The sequence below is a fragment of the Rhinoderma darwinii genome, chromosome 1 (genome assembly GCF_050947455.1).
Source record: "Rhinoderma darwinii isolate aRhiDar2 chromosome 1, aRhiDar2.hap1, whole genome shotgun sequence".
Lineage (NCBI taxonomy): Eukaryota > Metazoa > Chordata > Amphibia > Anura > Rhinodermatidae > Rhinoderma > Rhinoderma darwinii.
This window is the reverse complement of record NC_134687.1, coordinates 480,327,070-480,346,664: the sequence shown is the minus strand read 5'-3', so window position 1 is coordinate 480,346,664 and position 19,595 is coordinate 480,327,070. Positions and strand designations below refer to the sequence as shown.

At 43.5% G+C, this 19,595-nt stretch overlaps 1 protein-coding gene across 1 annotated transcript in view; it reads left to right on the top strand.

Annotated features, from left to right (window-relative positions):
- The first annotated feature begins 575 nt into the window (after positions 1 to 575).
- Positions 576 to 19,595, top strand: part of LOC142658722 (calcium release-activated calcium channel protein 1-like) — a 28,404-nt gene continuing 9,384 nt past the window's right edge. Inside the window, exon 1 of the mRNA XM_075834339.1 lies at positions 576 to 974. Coding sequence (XP_075690454.1) covers positions 738 to 974 — 237 coding nt within the window. The 5' untranslated portion in view covers positions 576 to 737. The remainder of the gene's footprint in view (positions 975 to 19,595) is intronic.

Sequence of the window (19,595 nt, the reverse complement as noted above, 5' to 3'; positions counted from 1 at the left end):
CGCGGTAAAAAAAAATCGGCCAACTCCCATTGAAATCAATGGGAGGCATTTTCGGGCGGTTTTTGAGGAGTTTTGCGGCGCGGTTTCCGCGTCAAAAAAACTTGTCAAAAAACTCCATTGATTTTAAGGCCCTGTTCACACGGAGGCAAAAAAAAACCAGCAGGACTAGTTTCTGAGCGTTTTTTGGCCACGGTCTTGCATTAGATTAGATGGACGTGGGAAAAAAAAAAACCTGCACGTGAGAGGGGCCTTAAAGTCCCTGGTGATCTAGGGTTTAAACACCTGGTGTCTGCTGTTATCTATTTTTGCCTCTTTTTTTCGCACTTTTTGTAAAAATTTTAACTGTTGATCCTTACAAGGCCCAGTAACGTCCTGCTGTGACAGAAATGAAGAGCAAGAACAAAATATTTCGTCACACTTCGCACTACAACCAGCCACCTATCCTCCTGCCAGCAGAGGGCGTGAGAGGACCGATAGAACTTTTGACTGCTGTAGGTTAGTGGGCACGATGTTCCTGACTATACATGCTGTTGCTGGTTGGCGGAAGTAACAACAGCGAACCTGGTTGGCAGAAGTAAGGCGACAACTTGGAGCGAGTCAGTCTGAGGGAAAGGTTGGGTAACGCCCATTCTGGCACAGGCCTGCGGCGCTCGCAGTATCTCTCTCCCTAGGAGGCCCTCACGTTTCCCGGTGCGTACCATGAGGCGGGTGTGCGAGCTGTACTAGGCAGTGGGCAAATGTTACCAGAGCGCAGTCCAGTGCCACAGAAATCCCGCCCGCAGCCACCGCAGCAGCAGGAGGTGAAGGAGGAGGAGGAGTTGTCCTACCCTGAGTGGATTAGCCGGAGCTACGTGGAGCTCATGAGTCTGGACGAGCACTCGATGCAGGCGCTGTCCTGGAGGAAGCTCTACCTGAGCCGGGCCAAGCTCAAAGCTTCCAGCCGCACTTCGGCGCTGCTCTCCGGGTTCGCCATGGTAAGTGGGGCCTCTATGTCGACTCAAGGTTACCCCTTGTTATTAGATGGTCGTGCGAACCGCGGCCCTTGGTGTCAGTTGTTTTTATTGGATAATGTTTATTGTTACAGCTTATTCTCACATGTACAGCTGCTTGTGTGGTGACTGGAGAAGAAGCCCGCCTGCACTGGTGGAGGCTATTACTTCAGTTGTTCTCCAGTTCCCCCCTCCTGTACATGCTGCACGGCTGCTATGTCACTAGTAGGGTGAAGTTGTGCAGCACGTCACTGTTTCTGCCACCCCTTCACCATGTTCCTTCTTTTTTCCACTTACAGCTGACATTGTCAATTATTTCTAGTGTATTGATGCCTGTTCACACTTGTGTCATGTTCGGGGACAGAGCTGTCAACCGTTCTCATTCATTTCAGTGTAGCGTCAACTGTTGACGAAATCCTCATCTTCTGCAGAATTTATGAATTTTTTTGTGATGACAAACACGAGGTATTTTTGAGGAAGTGAACTGCACAATAGATGTTTGTTCATAAATTCTGTACCCTGCCCCCTAGATGGAAAAGTAAACCCGTCACAATGCTTGCATTTTACTGAGGGCTGACTTAGGCTCTGTTCACATCTGCGTCAGGGCTCCGTTCCGAAGTTCTGTCTGAGCTTTGCATCGGAACGGAGCCCTGTCAGACATCCATAGGTTTCCGTCACCATTGATTTCAGTGGTGACGTGTCCGGTGCCAATGGTTTCCGTTTGTCTCTGTTGTGCAAGAGTTCCGTCGTTCTGCGGAATCAATACCCTAGTCTACTACGCTATTCATTCCATCAAAACGACACAACCCTGTCACAACGGATACCGTTAACAACGTTTAACCTGATGGAACCCCTCAATGGAAGGGCAACGCTGATGTGAACAGACCCTTAGGCTATGTTCACACGGGGTATTTTGCTGAGTTTTTTGACGCAGAAACCGCGTCGCAAAAATGGCCCGAGAGCGCCTCCCATTGATTTCAATGGGAGGCGTCGGCGTCTTTTTCCCGCGAGCAGTAAAACTGCCTCGCGGGAAAAAGAAGCGACATGCCCTATCTTCGGGTGCTTCCGCCTCTGACCTCCCATTGACTTCAATGGGAGGCAGGAGAAAGCGTATTTCTCGCTGTTTTATGCCCGCGGCGCTCAATGGCCGCGGGCGAAAAACGGCGCGATAATCGCCGCGAAAGTCGGCGTGCAGGGAGAGGAATATCTGCCTCAAAGTTCCAAACTGAATTTTGAGGCAGATATTCCTCCCCCAAAATACTCCGTGTGAACATAGCTTTAGATTGGCGGGAATCCAAACATTGGGTCTCCAACCAATTGATAGAGCAGTGAGGAGGTTCAGGAGTTGTGTGGAGTGATGGCTGAGCTTCTCCGTACATCTCTATGGCAGATATAGAAAGAGCCAATTCAAACTGCAACCAGTGTCCTATGGGCATTCTCTTCCAGTTGGCTGCATGACAATTTGGCATCATGTTGATGATCTCCCACCTTCCATCACTGTCTATGATTTATGTAGCTAATTGTACAGCGATGTAAGTGCATTTGGAAGCTATCTTCAGTGTCTACATGGTAGGGGATGTTGTCACGATGTCTTTGCTTTTTGATAGTTTATACACAGATACGGAGACATTACTAAACAAAACCCTGGTGGGCAGGAGGCGTATAAAACCCCTATAAAATGTAATGCAAGTATATTGGAATGTCCAACATTTTTGAGGCTTTACAAGCCACCGATAATAGAAAAAACAATTAGGAAAACTCTCAGTGGCAAATATAATGTTGCTGTACCAACTTATATATATATATATATATATATATATATATATATATATATTTTTTTTTTTGTCCATAAAGATGTGGTGGCTGCATGAAATCCCTCCAGACCTTTTGTGGCTTGTTTTATCTATTTTCCATACACTTTCCTAATTGCAACTTTCTTTTTTTTTTACAATGTAACTATTTATAAATCCTTTAGGTCCTGTTTGCAGGCAGAAAAAAAATCTGCCTCAGAATTACTTGTGGAATTTTGGTGCGGATTTTGAACTGCTTGCACGTATTTTTCAGCTTCAAAAAATGTTTCCAAACTAGCACCGCAGGTTTTCTGCCTCCCATTGATTCAATGGGAGGTCAGAGGCGGAAGCCGTGGCATGAAAGGACATGCCGCTTCTTTTCCCCCCGCAAGCGGCCAAAAGCTGCCCGGGAAAAAAAACTCCCCTGCCTCGCATTGAAACCAGTGGGGGGCGACTTTAGATGGGTTTTTTTGTCGCTGATTCAAAATCGGCACCAAAAAACTGTGAACTGACCCTAAAGTTCCACTCACCAAGATGACCCCAAAAATACCATACTTTACAAATGACATTGATAGACAGATTTTAACCCCCCCCCCCCCCTCCAAAAAAAAAATGATAAAAAAAAAAATGTTATAAATTATATTATATTGAGGCTATTTGGTAGAAAGAAAAATCATTGTTCTGTAAATGTTTGAGAGTCATTTTCAAGGTTTCCGTTTTTCCGTCTAAGGCTATGTTCACATGGCATATGTTTGAGGCAGAAAAATACAAGGCTGATTTCAATAGAAAACAGCCTAGGAATCCAGGCGTCTTTGGAGCTAATTTTTCAAGCTAATTTTGAGGTGTGTTTTCAAAGCGGTTTTTTTTGTAGTGTCAATGTAAAAACAGCTTGTACCTGTCACTACTTTTTTTTTTTTATTAAGTGTATTTTTCCGTGATGGTTTTTTTTAAATTTGGCAGCGTAAAAATATGCCTAATATGAAAAGCAGTGTATTTCCCATTGAAATCAGTGGCAAACTTTTTGCAGGCATATTTCAACTGTATTTTGGAGAGTAATAGAAAGCGTTTTACGCTCCAAAATACACCTGAAAACAAGCCGTGTTAATGTGCCCTAAGGCCTCATTCACACGGCAGGGTTTCCCGTCCGGGTGCCGGCCGTTCATAAATCGGCCGGCACCCGGCTGCATTAGGAATGATAGACCCCTAATGGGGCTATTCACACGACCGATTTTTTTGACGGCCGGAAAATCCGGCCGTCAAAAAAATAGGACATGCTCTATCTTTGCCCGGGCACGCGGCCGCCCGGCTCCCATACAAGTCTATGGGGCCGGGTATTACACGGCCATCACCGGAATGTGTTCCGAGTGATGGCCGGGTTTCCCGGCGCTTGCGCTCTATCTCCTCCTCCTCACAGCGCAGAGTGCATGTGAGGAGGAGGAGTTGATGCCATTCTGACGAATGGCATTGCTGTACACTGTGTTGCAGGGCCGGGGTGTACAGCAGGTGGAGGGAGCGCTGCGCTGGCTCCCTTCCCCTGCTTGTTAAAAGCACCCTGGCTCGGCGACACCTTCGATGGCGCCGCTAGTAGTAGTAGCAGCAGCAGCTGCTGCGGCTGCTAGTACTGTAGCGACGCCACTATAGCAGAGCAGGGAGGTATCTCCCCGCTCTGCTATGTGCTAGCCGCACTTTAGCTCCTTGAAGGAGCGGAATCCCTGTGTTTTCGGGGATTCCGCTCCTGGACAGAGCGCTTGATGTCTCTGTCCATATCTGGGCAGTGACATCAGGGGAAACTCCTGAAGCGGAATCCCCGAACACATGGGGATTCCCCTTCAGGAGCTGCCGCTGATGTCACTGTCCGGATCTGCCCGGCCCGGCACGGATGCATAACTTTATGCAAACCGGCCGGGCAAAATGGCCGATTTTACCGGCCGACACTCGGGCTCGGGAACGACCCGGTCGTGTGAATCCCGCCTAAGATGTACAAATACTGTCGGTCTGAGCCCTGCTAGTGTAAATGTATGGGAGACTTTTTCACAATTGCTGGGTGCCCTAGACCCAGTTCTCGCTGTTAAGCCTATGCATAGTTTGGGATTATGAAATACAAGTATTAATAGATTAGGACATTGCCACAGTGCTGTTCAGCTCCAGTTTTTATCACAAGATTCAGCTATTAAGATTAAATGATACCGGAGTAGGGTTTAACCCCACTTCCTGCATATGGGCGTTACTGTACGGTCCTTAACACAAATGGGTTTACAGTTTAGCCCTGAGGATGGAGCGGGCACAGGAGCTGTGCATGCGCCATCCGCAGCGGATGCCGGCTGTAATATACAGCCGACATCCCACTGCAATGGCGCCGATCAGTTATCCCTCTGTACCCCATCGTCCACCTATGAACAATCGCGGGGTGCTATGGTTGCTATAGCAACCAGGAAGCCTGTCAATGGCCTCCTGTTTAGCCATGTACGGAAGCCTATTGGATACTGCCAAAGAATATGGTGACGCTAAAACATTATTTTATTTAGAAAAGTTTTTATCGTGTAAAAGTAGTATAACCTTTAAAAACGACATAAATGTGGTATTGCCGTACTCGTATCAAACTGGAGAATGAAGTAAACCTCTTTTATATTGCACGGTGAACGTCGTAAAAATTATATAAGAATTTGTTTTTTGGTCTCCTCCCCTCCCAAAAAATGTAGTAAAAACTGATCAAAAAAATCACATGTACCCCAAAATACTAATAAACGACAGCTCGTCCCATGAAAATTAAGTCCTCACTGATTGGTCAGCGTCATACACTTCTCTGTACAACGCCCACTTGGTCAAAAGTAAAAACACGCCCAGTTGCCCATTAAAGTCATTAGCATAAAGCTAAAATCGCTCATACCTTCGTGAAAATAGATCGTTTTTCTAATTAAAATGCACTGCTGTTATCTACATTATAGCGCCGATCACATTATGTAGAAGATAGGCCACTTATAATCTGGTGACAGAACCTCTTTAACTTGTAACTATTTTGGGTGGTATAACCCTCTGTCTTAAAAGCAGATGCATTTAAATTCAGAAAAATGCTATTTGTTCCAAATTTTCTTTACATTTTGCTATTTGTCACAAATAAACACTGAATATATCGACCAAATCTTACCAAATTTGTACATTTTCATGGCCCAATTCTAATAAATTCTATGAAAAACCTGTGTGGTCAGAATTCTCACTACACCCCTAGATACTTTCCTTAAAGAGACTCTGTCACCACATTATAAGTGCCCTATCTCCTACATAAGGAGATGGGCGCTATCATGTAGGTGACAGTAATGCTTTTTATTTAAAAAAACGATCTTTTTTTCAAAACGTTAGGAGCGATTTTGGTTTATGCTAATGAGCTTTCTTAATGCCCAAGTGGGCGTACTTTTACTTTCGACCAAGTGGGCGTTGTACAGAGGAGTGCATGACGCTGACCAATCGGCATCATGCACTCCTCTCCATTCATTTACACTGCACTAGCGATATAGTTATATCACTATGTGCAGCTACATACACAAACACTACATTACTACAGTGTCCTGATAATGAATACACATTACCATCCAGCCTGGACGTCATGTGTACTCAGAATCCTGACACTTCTGGATCTTTTCTGTGAGATTCCGGCAAGTGAAACCAAGTCTCGTTTAGCTCCGTAATCTCGCGAGATTTGGTTTCACTTGCCGGAATCTCACAAAAAAAGTCAGAAGTGTCAGGATTCTGAGTACACATGACGTCCAGGCTGGATTTCATGTGTATTCATTATCAGGACACTGTAGTATTGTTAGGGTTTGTGTATGTAGCTGCACATAGTGATATAATTATATCGCTAGTGCAGTGTAAATGAATGGAGAGGAGTGCATGATGCTGATTGGTCAGTGTCATGCACTCCTCTGTACAACGCCCACTTGGTCGAAAGTAAAAATACGCCCACTTGGGCATTAAGAAAGCTCATTAGCATAAACCAAAATCGCTCCTAACGTTGTGAAAAAAGATCGTTTTTTTTTAAAATAAAAAGCATTACTGTCACCTACATTACAGCGCCGATCTCCTTATGTAGGAGACAGGGCACTTATAATGTGGTGACAGTCTCTTTAAGGGGTGTAGTTTCTAAAATAAGGTGTTTTTTGGGGTGTGTTTAATGTTTTGGCACCAAGGCCTTTTTCAAGCATGAACTGGTGCCTGGAAAACATCCTAGGCCACAAGTGCTCCTTTATTTGTGAGGCCTGTGTTTGAGTCCAGTAGCACATTAGGGCCACGTGATATGTTTTTGAAAACTGCCGAATCTGCCTAATAAATATGGAGTTGTGTTCTTCACTTGCTGTTACTGAATAGTATTAACCCCTTAATGACCAGGCCATTTTGCGCATTAATGACCAAGGATTCTTTTTTTGTTTTCTCACAGCCGCATTCCAACAGTTGTAACTTTTTTTTTTTTTTATTCCGTCGACATAGCCGTATAAGGGCTTGTTTTTCGCGGGACTAGTTGTTTCTTGCGATTGCACCGTTTTAGGATGCATATAATATATAGATTAACTTTTGTTAACTTTATTTTAGGAGAGAATTGAAAATAAGCAGCTATTCCAGCATTCATTTTCATGTCATAAATTTATGCCGTTTACTATTCAGCGTAAATAACATGTTACCTTTATTCTATGGGTTGGCACGATTATGGGGATACCAAATATGTAAAAGTTTTATGTTTTCCTACGTTTGCACAATAAAAACCCTTTTAGAAAAAATGGACTTGTTTTTGCATCGCCGCATTCCATGAGTCGTAACTTCTTTATTTTTCCGTCAATGTGGCCGTGTGTGGGCTTGATTTTTGCGGGGCAAGGTGCAGTTTTCATTAGTACTATTATGGGGTACATGGGACTTATTGATTATTTTTTTTATTGGGGGGAATCGGAGAAAAATAAATAAATGTTGCCATTGTTTTTTGGGTTATTTTTGGACGCCGTTCATCTGGCGGTTTAACTAATGGTTTAATTTTTTTGTTCCAGTTGTTACAATCGCGGCGATACCTTGTGTGTATCTGTTTGTTTTGACACTGTTATTAAATAAAACCACTTTTTTGGGGAAAAAAGTTGTTTTATTTTTACTGTAACTTTATTTTTTTTTCCTTTTTTCATAAATTTTATTTAACTATTTTACTTTTTTTTTTTTTTTTTTTTTTTTGTCCCACTAGGGATATACGTCTGTGCAACGCGCGTGATTTTCACGCGCCTCGCACGGACCTATATTAGTCTATGGGGCCGGGCAGACAGTTGCGTGGTTTTTACGCAGCGTGAGTTCGCTGCGAAAAACCTATGACATGTCCGTTCTTTTGCGCGCGCAAAATGCACACGTTCGTGTGAATCCGGCCTAAAACTGACCCCTCAAAAACACTTCAAAACTTGAAGTGGTGCCTAAAAATAAATATTTTGCAAATTTTGTTGAATATTTGAATAACTGCTAGTAAACTTGTAAACCTTGTCCTGAAAAAAATTAAATAAAAAAAAACAAGATGACTGCATAAAGACATAAAAACCCTTATTTATTTACTAATTTTTGTGGTTTCATTATCCATTTTAGAATCTGAGGATTTGAAATGTAGGAAAATGCAAATTTTTTCTAAACTTTCGTTACATTTTTGTTTTTTATAAATAAATAGTCATTGTCGACCAAAATTTACCTAAAACCTAAGGAACAATGTGTTACGAAAATACAATCTCAGGGTATGTTCACACAGAGTTTTTTGCAGGCAGGAAATTCTGCCTCAAAATTCAGAATTTGGTCTGTCTGCACACGGTTTGCTGCGTGTTTCGCCCGCGGCCATTGAGCACCGTGGGCAAAAAAGGCTGCGAAATACGCTTTATCTGCTTCCCATTGATGTCAGAGACGTAAACGTCCGAAGATAGGGCATGTCGCGTCTTTTTCTCGCGAGATGGTTTTTCCGCTCGTGGGAAAAAGAACTCCTCCGCCTCCCATTGAAATCGCTGAAACCGAAATTCAGCACACCTGACAGACGTCATCTCGCGCATTTCAGTTTTTTAAATGTTTTTTCCCTGGTTTCAACTGAATCTATATCCTCAGGATGCAAATACATTTGAATCTAATGGCAGAGCAGGAAGCCATACGATCCTCGCTCTACCATTCACTATGTATCTCAGGACCTCATGGGTCAGTGCAGACAGGCGCAAGGCAGTGATGTGTGCCGGAGGCATGGCTTAGCAGAAAGCAGACAGAACGCAGATCTGGGGGCCTTCATTAGGCCCCCAGGCTGCCATGATCACCATTGGTTTTTCAGAGGGGGCCGTCCCCTTCAGGTTTTCCCATGAAGGACACTTACGACACATCCACAGGATATCCTCAGAAAAAGCATGGTTGAACAGCAGCACACATCTCCCAAATTTCAATCAATATATTCTTTTAAACATCCAGTAAAAAATGGCAACGTTGCGACTTTATTTTTTGGATTATATCCACAGGATATGTCATAAATGTCAGATAGATGTGCGTCCCACCTCTGGGACCCGCACCTCTCCCTTGAACGCTGAGCTACGCTGTTTCTGTAACTCCCATAGAATTGAATAGTAGTTACGGAAACATTGTAGCTCGCATGCTACGCCGCTTCTGTAACTGCCATTCACTACTATGGGAGTTACGGAAAGCACGTAGCTGTACGATATATTCTGTTTCCGTAACCAGACTATATAATCATTAAGTGTGCGGGGAGAACACAAAAAGCTGGAACGGGGTTTCGAGGGAAAATCTGCAGCATTTACATCCTGTGTGAATCCATCCTCATGCACACGACCGTATCCATGTGCACGGCTGTGATTTTTGGGTCGGCCGGCACATGGCCGCTGCCATAATTTTCTATGTGCTTGAACCGCAGAACATGTCCGTAATAAGACATCCCTGTTCTTTCTGCAGTCCAGGCTCCTGGGCCATGCACGGACCCTGGAAACGACAGTCCGTGCATGGCCCCGTAGGAATGAATGGGGCCGCAATTCTCCCGTTCGTGTGCATGGGGCCTTACCATTGTGACACAAAACATTACATAGGAGCTATAGGCACAAAACTATGTAAATTTTCAAAATTGCTTGTTTTTTTATGCACTATGCAAATTAAAAAAAAAACAAAAAAAAAACTGCGTACTTACCTTTGCAAAAAACAAATGAACACTTATGTTCTTTGCAAGATTTCTACAAATCTTGTTTGTTTTAGGCCTTATTTACACGGACGTGTGCGTTTTGTGCGCGCAAAATACGCAGCGCTTTTTGCGCGTTGCAGTTGCGTGTGGCATCAGTCTTTGCTGCATGGCTGCGTGATTTTCGCGCATATGCCATCCTTATGACACGCGGTTTTGAGGTTTAGAAAGAGAAATGAAGGAGGTGGTTTTATTTTTCCCTTCATTTCTTGATCTACTGTTGCGCGAGTCACACGCGACACACAGAAGTGCGTCCGAGTGCAGCGCGTGATTTTCACGCGCCCATTGACTTCAATGGGTGCGTAATGCGCAAAAAACGCTCTAGTATAGGACATGTCGTGAGTTTCACGCAGCAGGCACATGCTGCGTGAAAAACACGGAATGTCTGAATGTCCCCCTTACATGGGTCCGTGCGACGCGCGTATCCCGGATGTGAAACACGTTCGTGTAAATAAGGCCTAAGGAACACTCATGAAAACCTGCAGACTGACAAGCACTGTGGGCAGGGTTTTCTTTATCATTCATTTCCAGGTTTAGTGTACCTTAAGAAATGTATACTTTTTCACCTTATGTTTTTAAACTACATAAGCGAATAGTAAATGTATTTTTAGTTTTTGGATAACTGTTTCAGTGGTTTGCGTGTTGTTGTTCGGGTAAGTGGCAGGCAGCTGTTCCAGCATGTCTTGGAATCTGTCATGATGACAGAGCCCTTTAACTTGGAGCATATGTATATTTACATTGTGAAGTCTTTGGGCTCAAACCTGAATTTCAGATTTGGAATGACTATTTTGAAAAGTTATTCTAGTTATCTTGCTATCTCTGGAATTGAATAAGTGTAATATTAGCTCATAGTTTATTGTAATACAGAAATGCCTCTGTGAGGTAAAAGGAAACATTTTCCTGTTTACATAACGGTTTCCAGTAGCTCAATGGAACAGCAGGTAGTATCAGCGTGTTCCCTGCTTGTATAAAGTACGTAAATGTTTTATAATAACCACCCACCTTTTAGTGGCGACATAATGAGTTATAATCGAATGTAAAATTGCAGCATCTTATTAGGGGGAGGAATGAAAATCTGCAAAAGTTCTTTGGCAAGATAAGCTGAAATGTTTGTTTGGGTTTTTTTTTTTTTTTAATTAGTTTTAATAATTTATCTATATACACTTAACCCTTTATTGACCAGGCCTTTTTGCGCGTCACTAACCAAGGATTATTTTTCATTTTTTCACGATCGCACTCAGTCGTAACTTTTTTTTTTATTCCGTCAACATAGCTGTATTAGTTTTTTGCGGGACGTGTTATATTTTTCCATTGCACCACTCTTTGATGCATATAATATATCGATTAACTTTATTTTAGGAGTGAATTGAACATAAGCCACTATTTCACCATAGATTTTCAGGTTCTAAATTTACGACATTTACTATGCAGCGTAAATAACATGTTACCTTTATTCTATGGGTCGGCACGATTACAGGGATACCAATTATATAAAGATTTTATGTTTTCCTACGTTGGCACAATAATAACGCTTTACAATTTTATTTTATTTTTACTGTTTTTTTGCTTCGCCGCATTCTAAGAGCCGTAATACGTTATTATTTTTCCGTCTGTGGCTGTATGTGGGCTTGATTTTTGCGGGGCAAGGTGTAGTTTTCATTAGTACTTGTTTTGGCCGCCTTTCACCCGGCAGTTTAATAAATTTATCTGTCATTATTGACAGAGCGCCATCTAATTTGTTAAATTGCCTAAAACGGAGAGTGCTTCAATTGTGGCAGGAGCCTGACTGCAGAACATCCATGCTCCTGCCGCTGATCGCCTGGGTACAGTGGCAGTACCCATGTGATCAGAGGACAGATAAATCCGTCCTTATGCGGGAACTAGCTCCTGCATAGGACTGGTATATGCGTCCTCCGTCGTAAAGGGGTCAAAGAGGTCCTGTCGACTCTCCTGACGTCTGTTTTAGTAAATTCTTGTATTCTCCCATGAAATAATTCCGGAACATTTTTTCTTAGGACCCTACGTTGTCGTTCTTCTGTTATTCCTAGAAATGTATGAATAAATTGACAACTGGGTGTTTGGGGGTTTGTCCCTACAGAGTCTGACACTGTCCAATCAGTGCTGCCAGAGTGAGGCCTCATGCACACGAACGTAAAAACGCCCGTAATTACGGGCCCGTAGACTTCTCTTGGCCACGGGTACCTCCCCGTATGCTTACGGGAAGGTGCCTGTGCCGTTAAAAAAGATAAAACATGTACTATTTCAGGCCGTAATTACGGCACGGGCAGGTCCATAGAAGTCTATGGGGCTACCGTAATTACAGGTAGCTACGTGTGTGCACCTGTAATTACGGGAGCGTTGCTAGGTGACGTCAGGGGATAGTCACTGTACAGGGTGCTGTAAGAGATAAACGATCGGCAGTAACTCTTTCAGTACCCTGGACAGTGACTACCGATCACAATATAGGTCAACCTGTAAAAAAAAAAAGACGTTCATACTTACCCAGAACTCCCTGCTTCTTCCTCCAGTCCGGCCTCCTGGGATGACGTTTCAGCCCATGTGACCGCTGCAGCGGTCACATGGACTGCCGCGTCCTCCAGGAAGGTCGGGCTGGATGTCAAGAGAGGGACGCGCCACCAAGACCACGGCCGGGTAAGTATGAATTTCTTTTACTTTTACTGCGGAAAGGGCTGCCCCTTCTCTCTATCCTGCACTGATAGAGAGAAGGGGCTGTCGATTAGTGCAGTACAATTTTGCAGCGAAAACGTGCCCGTAAATACGGGTGGAATCTGTGACGTCACTCACAGGTCCTGCATCGTGTCGGCACCAGAGGCTACAGATGATTCTGCAGCAGCATCGGCGTTAGCAGGTAAGTCGATGTAGCTACTTACCTGCAAACGCTGATGCTGCTGCAGAATCAACTGTAGCCTCTGGTGCCGATGTGGCCGACACGATGCAGGACCTGTGAGTGACGTCACAGATCTGCACTGTCACAAGCTGGGCGTTCTGAAGAGCAGTGGATGATACTTCTCATCAGAACGCCCAGCTAGTAAAAGTAGTAAACACGCCCCGATGTACGCACATAATACACGCCCAGTTGTACTTTTACTTTTCAACACGCCCAGTTGTACTTTTGCAAGCCTCATTTGCATAAATACAAAAATGGCCATAACTTGGCCAAAAATGCTCGTTTTTTAAAAATAAAAACGTTACTGTAATCTACATTGCAGCGCCGATCTGCTGCAATAGGAGATAGGGGTTGCAAAATCTGGTGACAGAGCCTCTTTAAGGGGACAAAAATAGGAAGTCCTAGTTTTTCACGGGCCCTTCACAAGGTCCGTTAAAACAACGGCCGTGTAAACGGCACCATAATAAACGTCTGTCACACGGACTATTAATACGTACGTCTACATAAGCCCTAAGGTTTATTCAGACTACTCCAATAGGCAGTGTTTTGTTTTTGTTTTTCCTTGTTAATAGCTAGGTGTTAGGCCTTGTTCACTCGGCACTCAAAAAAACCAACGCTAGCGTTTTTTGCCAAGCCCTTTTTAAAGTACAGGTGTTTTGGGCGTGTAATATGGGCTCCCATTGACTATGGGAATTAGGCGCGTTTTACGCGCTAAGAATTGACCTGATGCTGTTTTTTTGTATTTTACATGACGCGGTTTTTAAACACACGCGCATAAAAAAAAATGCGTCATGCACTGGAATGCGTTTTTCCACTGATGTCAATGGAAACTTAAGGCTGGGTTCACGCGAGCATGTTACGTCCGTAATGGACGGAACGTATTTCGGCCGCAAGTCCCGGACCGAACACACTGCAGGGAGTTATGTACGATGCTAGGAGTCCCTGCCTCTCTGTGGAACTACTGTCCCGTACTGAAAACATGATTACAGTATGAGCATTTTAGGTGGTTGGTGCTAAGGTTGTCGTGATACCAGATTTTGGACTTCGATACCGATACTTTGTGTAGTATTGCGATACTGGATACCAAAACGATACTTGGCCAACAATAATAAAAAAAAGTTCTTCCATTTTCTGAAGGGCTTATTCAGACGAACGTAAAATACGTCCGTGCAACGCGCGTGATTTTCACGCGCCTCGCACGGACTTATGTTAGTCTATGGGCCCGTGCAGACAGTCCGTGATTTTTACGCAGCGTGGGTCCGCTGGGGCGGGGCAATGACTGTATTACACAACCGCAGCCCCGCTCCAACTTTATTCATGTGTTACTATACTTAGCTGTGCGCTCGCACAGCTTGGTATCGAAATATATGAAATAACGGTATTGAACCGTTTGAGGGTGCACGGTATCGAAACCGTATCGAAGTTTCGGTGCAACTCTAGTTGTAACTGCTGCTTTTCAGCACTATGACTTGGGGTGGATCTGCATGGTGTTTACGTCATCGCACTGGCCTAGGAGTGGGGGAGGAGGAAACAGCCTCACGCTAAGGCCCTGTACAGAGTTTTTTTGGCGTGTTTTTTTACGCAGAAACCATGTCGAACACCGTGCCAAAAAACAGGAGGGAAAAATAGTAACATGACCTATCTTGAGGCTTTTCCACCTCAAAAACTCCATGGACATAAATGACAGACGGAAAAAAATGCTTGCGGTTTTTCCTTTGCCTGTTGAAGAAGGTAAAAAAATAAAACGCCTCAAACGTGTGTGGTGCAAAAAAACCCGACCTGCCTGCAAAAAAACTCCATGTGAGCTAGGCCTTATAGGTCAGCGTCAGAGGCTCTCTGCTAGCTCAGCCCATTGAGAATCGCTGGCAGCCAAACCCAGTTGGCTAGCCAGCTGGTCATTTACATATTTATGGGGGGGGGGGTGCAGAAGTAAGAAACAAATACCGCTGGACTCAGACACCCCGGCAATTACAGGAGTTAAACTCACTTTGTAGGAACTTTTAACAGGTTCCCGACCGCTGGCCGTATTTATACGGCCAGCGGTCAGGGTCTCTGAAGTCCGCCGTATAGACTATTTATGGCGGCACTTCAGAGACTGTGCACGCGCGATCGCGTGCACACAGCTCTATGCCCTGGCTGTTGCTAACAGCCATGGGCACTGGGCAGAATGTCAGGGGTCAATCTTTTGGCCCCTGAACATGTGATCGCTGTGACAACCAATCACAGCGATCACATGCATTTCTGCATAGAAAACAGTGTGCACGCGATCGCGTGCACACAGCCCTGTGCCCACGCTGTTACCAACAGCTCTGGGCACTGGGCAGAGTATCAGGGACCAATCTGATGGTCCCTGAACATGTGGTCGCTGTGAAAACCTATCACAGCGACCACATTTGTTTTATTTTGACTTTTCTGGCAGTAAATCTCCTGCCTCTTTTCTTCTCCTCAAACATTGTTTCAGTTTGAGGAGAAGAAGAGACTCGGGAGAATTGCTGCCAGAAGATTACAGTTACACAAAAAATACAGTTACACTCTAAAACATTCTCTGTATAGATAGATTTCTATCTATCTATACAATCTATCTATCCATCTATCTTTTTTTCTATATATCTACCTTTCTATCTTTTATTCTATTAGAATAGGCAGGTAGGGAGTATATAATTATATATATATCCATATATATATATATATATATATATATATATATATCAATAGCGGTTTATTTTTTTGTTAGCAGTAGTGTAGATATATATAGCAGTTAGTTTGTGTGTTTTATATAAAAAAAAAACCAATTTGTTTAGTTAGTGTTAGTGTTAGTTACGTTATGGCGAGGAAGTTGTTTAGCGCCGAGGAGGCATACGCCATGCTGTGGTCTGAGTCGGAGACCGCATCAGAGATGGCGTCCGAGATGGAACCTGTTTTAGGTAGTGACGATGACAGCGTCACTTCAGGTTCATCTTCAGGGGACGTTGTCCCTGATGCAGTTGAAACTGCAGAACTTGAAAGCGCAGGGCCAAGTAGCGCTGTAGCACGGGACAGCCTGGTCCCTTCAGTCCAGGCTCTTGTATGGGCACCTGCCCCATCTTTTGGGCCTAGAATCCACGGATTTACTGCCACTCCTGGCATAACCGTGGACAATACAAATTTTGTCCAAATGGATTACTTCCATTTATTTATAACGGACGACATCCTAAATCAGATTGTCCACGAAACAAATTTATATGCCACGCAATATATAAGGCAGAAACCTTCATCCACCCATGCCAGAGATTGGACGCCCACCAATTTGCTGGAATTAAAAAAAAATTTGGGGCTCACCCTAAATATGGGTATTGTCAAAAAGCCCTCCATTAGGTCTTACTGGTCAACAAGACCCGCCCAAGCCACCCCAGTATATTCTGCAGTAATGCCCAGGTCTCGTTATGAGACAATAATGAGGTTCCTCCACTTCAATGACAACGCACAGGCCCCCCCAAGTACCGATGCAAACCGGGATCGGTTGCTCAAAATAAGACCGCTAATAAATTCCCTGAATAATTTATTTCTGCAACTCTACACCCCTGAGCAGAATGTAAGTGTGGACGAATCCCTCCTCAACTTTCATGGCAGACTTAGCTTTCGCCAATATCTACCTTCAAAAAGGGCAAGATATGGCGTTAAGCTCTACAAATTGTGTGAAAGCGGGTCAGGATATACCACCGCCTTCAGGATTTATGAAGGGCGGGACCGCACAATAAATGTTCCTGGATGCCCCCCTGATCTTTCCACCAGCAGTAAGATCGTGTGGGAGATAATGCAGCCTCTGCTTCACAAGGGGTACCACCTGTACTGTGATAATTTTTATTCAAGTGTGCCCCTGTTTAGGCATTTGCATGCTGCAAGGACCGGGGCATGTGGTACCATGCGCACAAACAGAATTGGTTTTCCACAGCAATTAGTGGGGAAGCGCATGGTAAAGGGGGACTCCTGTGCTTATGCATCTGAAGAATTGCTGGCGGTCAAGTTCAGGGATCGCAAAGACGTGTATGTGCTAAGCACGATTCATACCGCAGGAACAGTGGCAGTGAGGGAAAGAGGGGCAACATCGGACAAGCACAAACCAGTGAGCGTGTCCGAATATAACAAGTACATGGGGGGGGGGGTGGATTTAAGCGACCAGGTTTTATAGCCCTATTTAGTAAAACGCAAAACTAAAACCTGGTACAAAAAGGTGGCCATTTATTTGTTACAGGTGGCAATCCACAATTCATTTGTGCTCTATAAAAAAAACCGAGGCAGAGACACATACCTGGATTTCCAGGGAAAAATTATTGAAGGCCTCATTTTTGATGTTCAGGACACCCGAGAATGCCCCCAGTCTGAGGATGTCACGCGACTGACTGAAAGACACTTCATCAGTCGGATTCCCCCAACAGCAACCAGAAGCAACCCCCAGAAAAAGTGCCGCGTCTGCAGAAAAGACGGGCACCGCAAAGATTCCCGATATTTCTGTCCCTCATGTCCCTCACAACCAGGCCTGTGCATTGAGCCATGTTTTAAAAAAATACCACACTGTTCTGCATTATTAGATTTTAGTTAATTCGTTGAAAATATATTTGCCCTACATTACGTTTTTATTTTTCCCCTGATTTTACTCCAAGGGTGAGGGAGGGAATGGGTGGGGGGTGGATGTCATGTTTGCATGTTTTCTAAAGTTCTTCTGCTGGAGAGCTCCATTTGCATAAACCTGCAATTTCTTATTTTAGAAAACCCAAAAAAAAAAATTCCCATTATACCCCTAGATGAATATTTTGGGATTTCTGCTTCAAGAGCAGATATTTTGGAAGTGTTATAGAAACTCTGTTGAGTTCTGTAAAACCAGCTTTGAAAAAAAGCGATTTGTGAAATAAGCTTCTTCTATCGTCCGCCCTCCTACTTCTCTATGTGATAAATAAGACACACATATTTGGTATCCCCATGCACGGGAGAAGTGGAAGAACGTGAAAGGAGATGAATTTTGGCCGTGGTCTATGCCGTGTGTGAAAAATACTAGCCTAAACTGACGCATTTGCTAAAAAATAGCTGATTTTATTTTGATCCATCTTATTCAAGAAACTTTCAGAAGAAAACTGGACTGTCTAAAAATATGATAAACCCCTTGAAGGAAACCTTGTGGGGTCTACTTGTGTGAATGAAGTCATTTATGGGGTGATTCTAATGTTTCAGCAGCATTACACCCCCCAGAAAACAGTATGCGGCTATAAAATCAAATGCAAAATTCCTGGACCGAAAAGGCCAAAAAGCCTCCTTTTATGCCAAGCCCTGGCACATGCCCGCACAGTGAATAAGGCACACATATTTGGTATCCCCATGCACGGGAGAAGTGAAAGGAGATTAATTTTGTCCGTGGTCTATACCGTGTGTGAAAAATGCTAGCATAAACTGGCGCAATTGCTAAATTCTTGCATTTTTTTCCAATTTTGCCCACTTTAGAGAAAAAAATAAAAATGATATATACTGACAAATGCCACTAAAACAAAGCCCTATCTGTCCTTTAAAAAGAGTGTAAAATTCAAAGATGAACTTTATTCACCTGCTGAGTTATAGTCATCTAAAGAAGCGCATAGCAAAATTGTGAAATTTGCGCTGGTCATTTAGCTGTAAAACAGCCTAGTCCTTAACCGGTTAAAGAGACTCTGCCATCGCATTAGAAGTGCCCGATCTCCTACATAATGTGATCGGTGCTTTAATGTAGATTAGTGTGTTTTATTTTGAAAAACGATAATTTTTAGCAAGTTATGCACAATTTTAGGTTTATGCTGATTAGTTTCTTAATAGACAACTGGGCGCGTTTTTACTTTTTTTTTTTTTTTTTGCCAATTGGGCGTTGTAAAGAGAAGTGTATGACTCTGACCAATCAGCGTCATGCACTTCTCTCCATTAATTTTTATCAGTACTCGCAACACAGCGTGATCTCGCTGTGCAGTCACATACTCCCATATTAACTTTACCGAAGTGTCTTGGGAGTGAATAGACATGTCCTCCAGCCAGGACGCGATGTCTATTCGTCACTCCCGACACTTCGGTAAAGTTTCTGTGAATAACCGCACACGTGATCTCGCGATCAGATTATGTAGGAGATAGGGCACTTCTAATGTGGCGACAGCCTCTTTAAGGTTCCTTTCCTGATTTTGTCTTACTAAATACATTTGCAGCAAATCTTCACTGTATGAACAAGGCCATAAATGGACAATTGTCCCAGCTAGGGGCGTTTCTTGGCATTAGACAGTGCATTGGTCAGTAACATTGAACTGTTATATATCCCTTGTTGCAGTAAGGAATTTCTTAATTAAAAAGAAAATCCTGGAATGATTTGTTCTGTTTCGGGCAGTTCTAAATAGGCTTTCTCATTATTGTAATTTTCTGCTAATCTAGTGTTTTGCAAAAGTATTCACCACGCTTTCTTTGGTGTTTTTACCTTTCTTATTGCGCTATAACCTTGTAATTCGAATGGCTTGGGGGGGGGGGGGGGTTATACTATTTGATGTACACAATATGCCTACCACTCTGAAGGTGCAAAATATTTTTTACTTCAACACAAACCATATTTAAGACAAAAACTTTAATGTGCACGAGTATTCACGCCTGAAAGCCAATACTTTGTGGAGCCACTTTTGCTGCATTTACAGATGCCAGTCTCCTGGGGTATG